This window comes from Xiphophorus couchianus, chromosome 12 (assembly GCF_001444195.1).
Source record: "Xiphophorus couchianus chromosome 12, X_couchianus-1.0, whole genome shotgun sequence".
NCBI classification, from domain to species: Eukaryota; Metazoa; Chordata; class Actinopteri; order Cyprinodontiformes; family Poeciliidae; genus Xiphophorus; species Xiphophorus couchianus.
Window position 1 is genome coordinate 5957985 of NC_040239.1, and position 12783 is coordinate 5970767.

Here is a 12783-nt window from a genome sequence, read left to right on the forward strand (position 1 = left end):
CTATTACTCAAGAGAATACCACTGAACATATAACTGAGTTCATTCTTTCAAGAGAGAAAAGACAGAAGAAAATTAACAAATTAGGAACAGAAGGAGTAGGTGATCTAAATTATTACAAAACTACTGCAAACTTTTCTCTGTGATTTTGACCTTTTCAGATGTGTTTGTTCATATCGTACTATAGGTACATTCGTAACAAAAGTTGGTAAATAAATGTTTTTTAAAGTGTAAAAGAAAAACGTACAAGCAACTTGCAGTTTATTTTCTGGCTCTAAATTATAATGACATGCGTCTTTTGATAATAATGTGATCGATCAAAAGATAAAGGGAGACAGAATATTTTGCTGGGATACACAATCACCTGTCAAAAGATTTTTTTTAAAATTATGGTACTGTCAGTTCTCAAGCTTATTACTGTGAAATAACTAACAAACCTTGGTGAAAATAAAAAGTATTACCCTAATGCAATTACTGAAATGAACAAATTTTAGCTTTGTTAACCAACAAAGTCTGTAAGTGTATTTGCAGTCAGAGGAGAGAAAACCTGCACTGAGTCATGAAACACATCTGCTGGTAGCTGTGAAGCCTGTGGATACAATATGATGACTCTGCACAGCTTCCAGTGACTTATTTATCTATTTGACAGAAGATGGAAGAGGGTTAATTCCGAAATGTGTCGGCATGCTGAATGCTGTCTGCTGAAATTCAGGCAATGTCAGCAACTGAATGAAGGGTAACAACCTGACTATTCTGTACTAAGTCAAAACGCCTCGTCTCAGCCAGAAAGAGTGAAAAGTGACAAATCAAAAAGGGAAAAAAACAGCTGCATGATTGCTTAGTGACACAAAGCCTTTACAACTTGAAGTTTTTACCTTTTGCTTTCAAAAGATTGAATACAAACCTAGCATTTATATGACCATCTATTGTCTTTTGGAGATGTTTTTTTCTTTCATACAAAGTGTGTCAACACTTTTAGAAATTCCTAAATGTATTTTTAAAAGTAATAACAAAACTGATGCAATTACAAGATGTCAACCTGTACACAGTATACATGTAAGCCTACTCTTTGCCTCAACCTGCACCTCTCACAGACCCTATCTGCTGGTCGAGTTTGCACATTGGATCATTGCTTCACAGAGTCCCGCATGTTTTTAACCTCTGGAGGGCAAAAACGTATCAGCGGTTTTCAACCCATCAGATTACCTGTCAATTCACCTCCCGGAAGCAGAGGTAAACATTAACCAGCAGGGAATGCTTGAGCGTCAGACAACTGTTTTGCTTTCCAGAGGAACATGGCGACGAGCTGCAGATCTGTGCAGAGTGCAGGACACGTTCTGTACAGGTGCTCTGTCTACTTACACCAAGCCTCCAGGTACGTTTGTTTTTTTTTTGTATGTTCATCCTTTCAAACTGGACGATAAACATTGTACATTGTTAGTCAGGAGATTTTTAAGTTTGTCAGCAAAACCATGAACTTGTAAAAAGTTGGAAATCATCTTACTACATTTCAAAATCTATCTGCTAACATTCAGAAACATAATTTATGTTCTTTTTCTTTGTTTAGAGTTAAGATCATGAAAATCACCCCAAAACTCTAACTGTGACTGTTGATTGTAATAGCACACTGTTAGAAATACACAAGTTTTATCTCAGTATTTTGAAAATCTCCTATAGATTAATATAAATTTGTATTATCAAAAATAAGTCCTAAATGTTATCTAAGACCCATTTGCTAACCTACTTTAATGATTTGCTAGACCTCTGAACCTTGTACTGTAAAAGCACACTACATGCACATTTAGGGCCTCCATCAGCATTGATTTCTGCTCTTACTGATATTAACAAAATTCAAACACAACTTATGCTTTTTTTCAAAAATGTTGTGGTTAATCATAGCTCCTAATTAAAGCCTTCAGCCCACAGTGTTACTAAATGGGGAGTTTCATTGACCCTGGAAGTTTGAGGGATTTAGAAAGCCTTAAAACATGTTTGTGAACTAACAGATGGCTTTCAAAAAGCACAAAATGGAACCAGCTCTCCCTGATCCATAAGTGTGGGGGATATATCACTCACTCATCCTGTGACATTTCAAATCCTTTGCAAAAGCCAGAAATTGAGGTTAATTGAAGCAGTTTTGAACGGATTTAGACATTATGAGTTTATAAAAAGCAACAAAAGTCACTGAATTGGAGGTTAAGCTGAATGTCGCAGGCCTGTTTAATAGTGGATATGATTGTTTTGTACAAATACAAATATTGATTTTTAGTTTCAATATACCTGTAGTTATCTATAAGTCTGTTTTTTCTTTTAAATAACACCACAAGATACCTACAACTTTTATAAACATGATGAATAATATAGTTTTCAGTCTGTGGTGTTTATAGTTTCCCATATTACAGTTTACATTTTGTTAAGCCACTGTCTATATTTTTCTTAGTGTTAAAAACAACGTACAAATGCTCCAGATCCAGTTTGAAAACTCAGAGTAATTCAATAGCTGTGCTCACTGTGCAGAGTCACAATTATTAGCAATAAACCGACAAAAATGCTAGTAGTCTGTACTGCATGTAAAGGACAGTTTATTTGAAGTGACGTGAGCTCGTACGACGCTACAGCTAGTTTACCAAAGGATTGTGTTGAAAATAATAATGGAAAACTGGCTTAAAATTAAGTCACTCAAAAGAAAAGCGTCAGATACCAAAGGAAATAAAACAACTCCAGGACTACTAATATGATTAGAGAAAGCTAAGTCACAGCTGCTGAAAATGTTTATTTGTCGTTTACTAGCGATTGGATTCCTTTGAAAACCTCTATGCGATCAGCAGTAGGACTCGACTCAGTTCATGTTTGCTGATTTTTATGACTTTGACTCTGTTTACACGTCTACAGCTATTTTTATTTTTATTTAATTAAAATAATTAAATGTAATTAATTAAATACAATAAATAAATACCACCGATAGATATGAGTATTTCTATCAATGGGTGGATTATTTTATTCAATGGTGCAGACAATGATTTTTTGTTTCTGCTAAAGCAACTCAAGTCTATTTTTCTGCTTCTCAATCACGAATAACCCTAAATGTTATGCACACATCCGATAAAGAACAACTTCTGTTTTTTATTTCTTTATGTTTGACAAGCTTAGACGCCACACTTTCAGAATCTGTAAATAACTCAAAATGCCCAAGTAAACGTGTTCATGGTTTTGTCGTGGTCAGTCACATTTACCAAAAAGCACGACTCTTCTCAGTAGGATGATAACAGAAAACAACAATATGTGAGTTAAGAGACTACTATTTTCATTTCAGGTTGCATTATATATTAAGATGTGTCGTCGGGCAATTTAAGAGGTCCGTGATTGAGTGTTAAATGGGTTAAGGTCTCCTCAGCCTGAAGAAGTACTGGTCTTGAAGTATAACTAAAGACTTTTTATTCAAAACTTACTAGTAATTAGAATCTGATTTGAGTCTCTCAGGATTTAAGTAAATATTTCTCACATATCTACTTCAGTGGGTGAATACAAGTTTTATGCTGCACTCAACCCACTGCCTGATACAGTATGCATATTTTTCATTTCAGACGATAACAGCATGACTATATTTTAGCCCATGTATCATGACATTTCCTACAATCCTTTGAGTTGTGTGTTTTTTTTTTACTATTTGAAAATTTCTCTATGTTAATGGTTTTTCTTTGCGCTTTTGTTTGCTTCTTTCATCTCGTTTCTGTGTAGGAGGTTTTCAGAAAGCAACGACAAAGGCTGGTTCCGCTCCTTATTTGTGCACAAGGTGGATGCGAGGAAAGATGCCCACTCCAACCTGCTGTCAAAGAAAGAGACCAGCAACCTGTATAAAATCCAGTGTAGGCACACGGTATTTTACTAACATACAAAGAGAGGGTCATTGCCTTTAAATGTGGGGTTGCTGAGGTTCAAAGACGTGTGAAAAATACAAAAAGAGGATTTCTGTTTTTTGTCTATTTAGCCACATATCTCTACAGAAAACAGCTAAATAAATTATGTTTGTTTAAATCCAGTCTTTGCTGAACCACAGGGACCTGAGAGCAAACTAAAATTTTCATTACACATGTACAAGAAGTGGGCGGCTGCCAAGTTGATAACATGATGTATCAATTTTATACCTTTTTATGACATCAGAAAAAATAGTCTTTTCTTTAGAGTCTTAGATCATAACTGTGTCTGTCTCCTAAGAAGAAATTACCATTTTTCTCCAGACTTTGATCTTTTATGCAGCGTACATCATGCTGTGCAGAGATTTCAATTGGAACATTCTATCAGCCATAGCCTATAACCTTGTGCCAGTGAAACAGCTTTGTATATAAAGTCTGCTGAATTGAGGTGTGAAATTACTTTGTTGGAGAATTTGATTGTGTATTTTAAAAGAAAACACAAGCTTTGATAACTATGTCTCTCTTTTCTTTTCTTCTTTTGTTAAGTTCACAACGTCAAACCCGAGTGCCTGGATGAGTACAACAACCTGGAGTGAGTGTTACCTGGTGTGAAATATTACTTTTATTAACTTCGCTTTCCTTCTTGTGTTTTCTGTCGTAGATTTTAAGGTTTTTTTTTCTTACTTCTTCAATATATTATGTCAAACTGTGTTGTCAGTTTAACCTTTGAAGAATAGAGAGCTATGAAGCAGTTGAAGATGGCAACAGATTTGCACTTCTGCATAATGTTTACTGAGGTTTCAATAACTTATTTGCTAGTGACAGGGTTTGGTTCCAAATGATTGTTAGGAAAGGCCAGATGATGCAAATTTTAGAGAGCTATAAATAGCCTGACTGTATAAACCTTGGCCTCTGCAATGGGAAAACTGTGGACTCTTCTAAACTGCTGCTTTGCACTGGGAGATTTAAAATTATGAATACAGGAGAATACAGTAAGAAGATAGCAAAGTAGTTTTTTCATCGATTATGATGTTGCATGAGGCCTTAAAGGAAATCTGCTTGTAAAAGTTGCTTAAAAGACAAACCACCTGCAGAAAGAATTACTAGATGTGATGGATTATGCTGCTGAGCAGCCACAGCAGGCACAGACATTGCATCCATGAAAAGGTTATCAGGACATTCCCTCCATCAGCAGGATCAATTTAGTGTCACATGTTTGCAATGAAAACCTTACATATTTGGGAAACATACAATGTCTTGCAAAAATATTCAGACCATTAACTTTTTCACAGTTTGATGTGTTACAATCACAAACTTAAGAGCATTTCACTACAATTTTATGGTAGACCAACCCAAATGTATATTGCATAATGTTTTTAAATTCTTGGATTATTTATTTATATTCAAATATCTTAGTCAAGATTTTGTACTACCAGATTTTGTTGCAATTATAGCTTCAGGTATTTTGGGTGAAATAGCCCAAGCTATTTTCAATGGACTTAGATTTTTATGTTTTGCCACTTATTCTCAATTGGATTTTGGTCTGAACTTTGATAGGGCTATTTTCACAAATGCTTTCATCTATGCAGTTGTAACTCTGCCTGGATGTTAGGAGTCATTCTCCTGATGGAAAATTTAACTTTTGAGTTTCTCCATTTTTTTCAATCTGAGAAGTTTTTTAATGAAATTTCCTACAACAGTAAGGACTTCTAATGCAACACTGGCTGCCACAGGAAACCCACCGCACAGCGTATTTTTGTTTTCAACCTCCTGAGTAGGGATGACTCATTCATGTTGCGTGAATCTTGCAGCTAGCTAACTTCATGCAACGTGTGTTTATCAACACAAACCCTAAAATTGCTAACAAAAATCATAGATTTAACTGAAAAATATTTGTTTTACCTGAATGCAAATGTTAACTTTGCATGTGTTTTATTTGTTGCAGACAGACCCAGTGATTATTCTTGGTTAGATAATCTGTTCCATCTTAATATGTAACTGAGTAGCTCTACTTGCATTGAAGTTAGTAGTCATAACATTGCAAAATGGAAATCACGTTAAAGGCTTGTGAATACTTTTTCAATGGGAAAATATTTTAAGTGATGAATTATAAATGATGAAAACATGATGAATTCACACCCTTTGGATTAATCATGCTTCTGTTTTGTAGAAATAGCCCATAAACCAATAACCTGTGTTTATTCTGGCCGCTTTTGATTACTTAGGTTGTAAACAAAAGTCAACATCTTATGGACTGATAGATAACAACAGAGACTGTCAATATTTTGTGATATCCAATTAGTTTGCTCTTGATACTTACACTGATGGCTGATGAAATTTAAACATTCTTATATTTTTTTTGTCTTTTGTTGTATTTTGTCTGACACAGAATGGGCTAAAAATATAAAAATGAACTCTTTTTTTCTCAACTTTTGGAGAATATAATGCTGATTTGCCTTTAGCAAAACAATATATTAGATTATGTTTGATAGAAGCATATTTGAGTGGAGTAACTTGCTTTGATATATTATCTAAACAGTACTTTATAAATACAAAAAAAACTACACTGATTATGTTTTATACCGTTTACTGATCCTTTTTGTGCTGATGGTAGGGCTGAAGTGCAAAGAAGACTACATCAGGATCAAGATTTCCCATGTGAAGTAGTTGGAAGCTGGAATATCTGGTATGGAGAGCAGGATCAAGCCGGTAAGCTGAAGTGAAAGCTTAAATGGGAACTGACAGAAACTTTACAAGACAGATAAGTTGGATTGATCCTAGATCCTGCAGGAGAAAATTCATTTTTCTGTCTCAGTGCCTCAAACACTTGCTTGAAGTGGCTTCACTTTGATCATAATCTGTTTGGAAGAGCGTGACTGAAGCCTGCAGAAGCACAGATACTTCCCCTGATGAGTCGACACATTGTCTTTCTTTCTACAGATGATCCTTTACAGTTTATGGTGTACATTAGGAGCATTCAGAAAAAATGAGAGCTCGAAATGAGATGAAGGTTTTGCATGCCACAGCTGTGTGGGTGGAATGTGCCTTAGTGAAGGGCTACAGTGACATCTGCTGTTCTTGTTGTTCAGTGCATCTGTGGCGATATAGAGGAGGCTATCCAGCTCTGACTGATTGCCTGCAGAAATTAAGAGTCAACAAGGTATGATGTAAGCAGTTTTATTTTCCAACTGTAACAGACCAACAAATTGTTTCATTCGTCTATATCTTCATGCATTTTGTTTTCAATTAACAACCATTTTAGGAGTACTTGGAGTTCCGGAAAGAGAGGGCTAAAATGTTGATTTCAAGGCAAAATCAGCTTCTTCTGGAGTTTAGCTTTTGGAATGAACCTTTACCAAGAAAAGGACCAAACCTCTATGAACTACGCACCTACAATCTCAAGGTAATTTGTGTTGGTCCCTTCAGGTTGCTGCTTGATGTGGAAAACTAAAATAAAATGTTAATTTTCCATTGCGTTTCAGAAATGAAATTGTAGCCAGATGTTGCTGATTAGATGCACTAGTTGGCAGCAGTGGCGACTTCTTCTTTAAAAGAACGGTTTAAGCAGTTTTCTGGGGAACACCAGAAAACTACCTAATGAAGACAATGCTAATGCAATGCAGGGACGATCTACACAAATCTAGAAAAGAATGGGTTCGAAATAAAATAATCAGGGCATTTTCAGTGATCCATGCAAAGTCCAAGCTTAACTACAGTGCTTCTGTGGAGCCTTAAGAGAGCTGTGCAGAAATAAAAGCTTGCAAACCTTCTTGAACTGAAAATATTGAAAACAAAAGTGTACCAAAATGTCTCCAGGACAATGTGACATACTGATAGGAAATTTAGTTCAAGTTAAATGTGGTACTATTGACTCACTGGAAATAGTTTGTTTTCCCATGACTATAATGAGACTAATGAGAACTATTTTCTGATGACTGTGATTATTCACCATTTGCATTCAATGGTGTTTACTTTTCACATTGAAATTATATGAATTGTATCGGTTGAAGCTTATTGCGTGAGCTAACCGCTAAGGTAAATTTGTAATCACTTCTACTACTGTGATTGCTAGTAATCAGACACAAATATGGCAGGATATTGACTGTTGTCTGCAAATAACAGCATTTTCACCTTAGACTTGATGTACTTTTTCTGAGTCTCCCTGCTGCATAATTTCTATTTTTTCATAGCTGACTCACTCAGTGAGGGAGTCACTTCTTTATTCCCAGGAAAGAAAGCAAACAGATCACCTCTGTTTGCAGCTAGTGCTTCACTTGCTCTTGCATGTAGACTCAAGATACAAAAACATTTTTCCTGATGAAATTACAGACGTATATAAAATATAAATGACATGCATGAATTAAATTAAAGCTGTCTGTCTTTGCTCTTCTGTCTTTCAGCCTGGAACCATGCTTGAATGGGGCAATCGCTGGTAAGACAAGTTTCACTTGCCTGAAACGTAACATCAGGCTCCTGAACTTCTGTTTGAGGAATTTTTAGATCTGTCTCTGTGAGCAATTCCCTCCTGAAAATAACCTCTCCCATTACAGGGCCAGGGCAATCAAACACAGACAGGAAAACAATGAAGCAGTGGGAGGGTTCTTCTCCCAGATTGGTGACCTGTATGTTGTTCATCATTTATGGGGTGAGTCATTTATGATGCTTGCTGTGTATCAAAATATGTTTCAGAGTTTTTGGACGAGTCATGAAAGAAAATAATATTAGCAACTACTGTATATATAACTTGTTCGTGGTAAGAGATGTAAATTACGGTCATATTGGTTTTAAGCAGATAGTTACATCCAAGCCATACTTCATCTAAATATTCATTCATGCTCATGTTTCTGAAATTTTATATATGGGCTGATGTCCAACCAAACGAGGAGTGAACAATTAATTTTCCAAGATGACTACATAAATACCTATGAATGTTGTTGAGGGTCAGATCATTGGTTGAACTTCATTTTTTCCAAAAATACCCAAATTTGATTATGAACTTTAAATATAATTTTAAAGGTTATTGGTGTCAGTGATCATTGCATCAGAATAAGGTGCAACACGCCACGCTGCCAGCTGAATGGTTGTGAACTTTTGTTATGTGACTGTGCATAGTTATTTTTTGGAAAAATACATTTTAAAATAAAAACTTTTTTTCCATGTTTTTGTATATCACTATTGTGTCTGATGGTGTTCAGTTAAGCTGTAATCATGGAGAACAAACTGTTCTCCATGAAACGGATCCATTTTACCTTTGACTTCAGTGAATAAATACTCAAGCAGACAGCTGCACAATTTTAGGAAAGTCAATTTGGATATTATTACATCTAACAATTTCTGTGATCTTAAGTATGCTTGACACTATTAGCTGAGTCAGCTATGGGCGCTGAGTGAGACTCAATCCAAAAGGCAGGAAAATATTTGGACTGCAAAAAAACAAACAAACACATAATGCATGTTTCATTTTATATTTTACTATTGACTGCCTCAGGTAGTTTTAGGACAGTTACCAGGCTGGATGTGGCTTGAAAGTCAAATCTGTAGATCTGAGCTAAGCCCATCTCGCTTATCACAGACTTCAGACAGCTGGGGAGGATAGATAATGCTTAATATTTTGTTTACAAGCAACCTTGGAATAAAAGGCATATCCTCACAGATCAACTTACAAACCGTTACACCTTGTATAAAATGTGACCCAAGCTCAGACATTAACAGCTGAATAAGCATTACGATTTGGCTTTGTAGGAGTAACTTTTATACCCTGAATGTTTCCTCTAATATGCGTACAACCAATGCATTTGTAAGCTCGTCCTGGGTAAATTTGCATACTGTTAGAAAGACTCTGATGGCAATGTTAGCTTATTCCTCAGGATGACTCAAAACTTTAAAAATAAAAACAGTCCAACTTAAAGACGAAACACGGAGATGGAATGAGAGTCACTTCTGTTTTATTATGCCGTTGGAATTTTTTTAGTAACAATAAGCAGTAATGCCCATATTTTTCTAATATGGGCATTATTGTATTATATTAACAGGAGGAGGATTTTTCTAAGTTTCTTGCTTATGCCTCATGACAATAGCAGAAGCTTATGTTGCAAATTTGGATAAACCAACAATTGTTGGTTAGATAGATAGATATTAATCTTTGATATTCTTTATGTTCCTTTTAAGCTCATGAATCATAAACCGAGACTCTAAATTCTGCACACATTTTTAGCTGCATGTAAACACTTTTTAGGCTGCAGAGAAGTAATGCACTGTTGTGATGACTACTGTGGTAAACAGAATATCTAATACTAAAGAATATTTTTGATAGTTTTGCAACAATCTTTGACAAGCAGATCCAAATATTACTTTATGGGAATATATGAATGGTGATTATTACAGTGAACATAATAAATGGAAGAAACAAGATACAGCAATGCACAAATTTTGTTTTTTTGATCTACTATAAATTCACTTACACATGATATAATATTTTTTATGTCTTTGTAGCCTATGAAAGCCTTCAATCTAGAGAGGAAACAAGAAACTCTGCATGGCAGAAAGAGGGCTGGGATGTTAATGTGTATTATACAGGTAAGACAAGTCCAGCAACAATAATGCTTTAAAAAAAACTAATAATGTCAAAAGAAATTTTTTTGTTTGTTTTGTGAGTTTACATTTATGTGAAAATATGCAATTTACAAAGGTGTCTTTTCTGATAAGAAAAAAAAAATATTGTGTCAGTTTTAGTGAAAGTTAATTTCTATTAAATGTGGAGTATGATAAACAGTATTTAAGAAAACTAACATCATACATCACAGAATCAAACCTGTTGGAGGTAGTGAGATGACTTGGGACTGCTTTACAACTCTGGATCTGGATTGATAATTGAACCATTTAATTCTCCTATCTCAGAAAATCCGGCAGATGAACATCTGGTCAACAGTTTATGACTTAAAATTTAAGCTCACTTAGGTTAGGCAGCAGGACCATCGAAAGTACACCTGGTAGGATGTTGATGGGTCCAAAGATAACACAATGTAGGTTTTGGAGTGGCCTACTCGAAGTTCAAAGTCTAAACTCAAATCCGGTTCAGATGCTGTCTCATAACCTTAAAACAGCTGTTAATGTTTGAACCTTAAAACAATTCTGCAAAGTGCAATGGGGCAAAATTACTCAAACGTAAAAGGAGAGACTTATTATCAGTTATCACAAGCACTTTGAAGCAGATGATGCTACCTTGATTGGCTCATCAGCTATTTTGTTTAGGATGTAATTACATTTTCAGACAGCACCACATTGCTTTGAATCAGATGTCTTTCCCTGTTTTAAATGAAGTTGTCATTAAAAAAATATTTTATGTAGTCAAATCATCCCTATTTAATCTTAAGATTTGTTCAATGACCCGAAATATATAATTGCAACAAAAAGCAAATAATTTATGCCAACTGGAAGGGAAAATGGTGTTAAAAATGTTGTTGAAAAAACTTTATGAATTACTCTCTACTTTGAACTATAAATGATAAAGTTGTCATTTTTAGTTTAAAGTAGAGAGGGAAACAAGCCAAAAAAAATAAATAAAATACTAAAGCAAGGAATATTTTAAAGCTAAAACCATAGTACCAACTGTCAAGCATGGCAACAAGAAGATCATGCTGTGGAGCTGTTTTTCAGCCAGTGGTGATTGCTGTGGTACAATAGGCATTGGATGACAATGAAGGACTGCATTTGAAATTCTTCAACTTCACATCAAACGCTATATATCTCAAACCTGAACGTAACATTGTGTTATTCTAGCTCAATAATATCAAACATGCATCAAAACAAGTCAACATCTTTATTACATCAGAAACTTTTTGATGGCTACAAAAATAAATGTTATCCTGTAATGCAAATTTTTGCACCCAAATCTTTTTAAGCATTACTACGGCTGTGAGCTGCATAGTCATTACATTCCAAAAATGTATTCAGTAGTGATGAACATTTCAATGATGAAAGAAAATGTTGATTTAAATAGATTCTATTCTTCATTAATTTATCCAGGTCTATGTCATAATATGTGTCTCTGTCTGTTCTCAGTGCCTTTGGTGAGGAGCATGGAGTCTAGATTAATGATTCCTACCAAGAGTTCACCTTTACAGTGAGACGTTGACTAAAACTACAAGCAACTCGATGACTAAAACTTACCATCATCCTTCCTCAGAGCTTATTCAGTGGTGTTTGTTAAATCTGCTGAATGATCACTATCTTCCTGCCTGCACTCCAGCCACTTGTTGAAAATTATACAGTAGTTCATTGTTGGGGGTATTTCAGAATATCTGTATTCCAGACAACTTGCCAATTATTTGAGAAAGCATCCTTTAAAAATGCTGACAAACGCTTAAAAGGAATTAGTCAGATTGACAGGGGCACAGTATGTGTCATTTACATTTAATTATAAATGTGTAAAAGAATTTTCTGGGAGTTTTCAAAGTGAAAAACTTTGAATATGAACTATTGTATGTGCAGAAAGATCTGCAAACCGCATGTGCAAACTTGTACTTTCTATTATGAATAGTTTTCAAAATAAAAGTTGACTTTTGTGGCGTTTTGAAAACATTGGCAACTCAGTAAACTTGAATGTGCATTCATAAATAAAGCTCAACTGTTTGAAATAAGTTAGTGTTGTTCTTTTTAATAATCTGAAAATTAATCATGCTTAACTTGAAGAAAACAACTGAAAGATAGAGTTACCTTTACTTTTTGTTGAAACTTCATTTTTGTACAACTTAAATCACAGGCGTTGACAAACATAGTTTCATCTTCTCAACTTGTCTTTTATAATGTATTTGCAGCCAGTTCAACATATACTTAAACTGGCAGCAAACACAAGTACAAATTGTTCCCTTTG

At 34.9% G+C, this 12783-nt stretch overlaps 1 protein-coding gene across 1 annotated transcript; it reads left to right on the plus strand.

Annotated features, from left to right (window-relative positions):
* The first annotated feature begins 1252 nt into the window (after nucleotides 1–1252).
* nipsnap1 (nipsnap homolog 1 (C. elegans)) lies at nucleotides 1253–12550 on the plus strand. Its single transcript, XM_028032688.1, has 10 exons — nucleotides 1253–1372; nucleotides 3736–3863; nucleotides 4458–4503; nucleotides 6526–6620; nucleotides 7001–7071; nucleotides 7174–7314; nucleotides 8312–8343; nucleotides 8462–8556; nucleotides 10404–10487; nucleotides 11973–12550. The coding sequence occupies exons 1-10, from the start codon at nucleotides 1293–1295 to the stop codon at nucleotides 12035–12037; spliced, it is 837 nt and encodes a 278-aa protein (XP_027888489.1). The 5' UTR covers nucleotides 1253–1292; the 3' UTR covers nucleotides 12038–12550.
* Nucleotides 12551–12783: the final 233 nt, after the last annotated feature.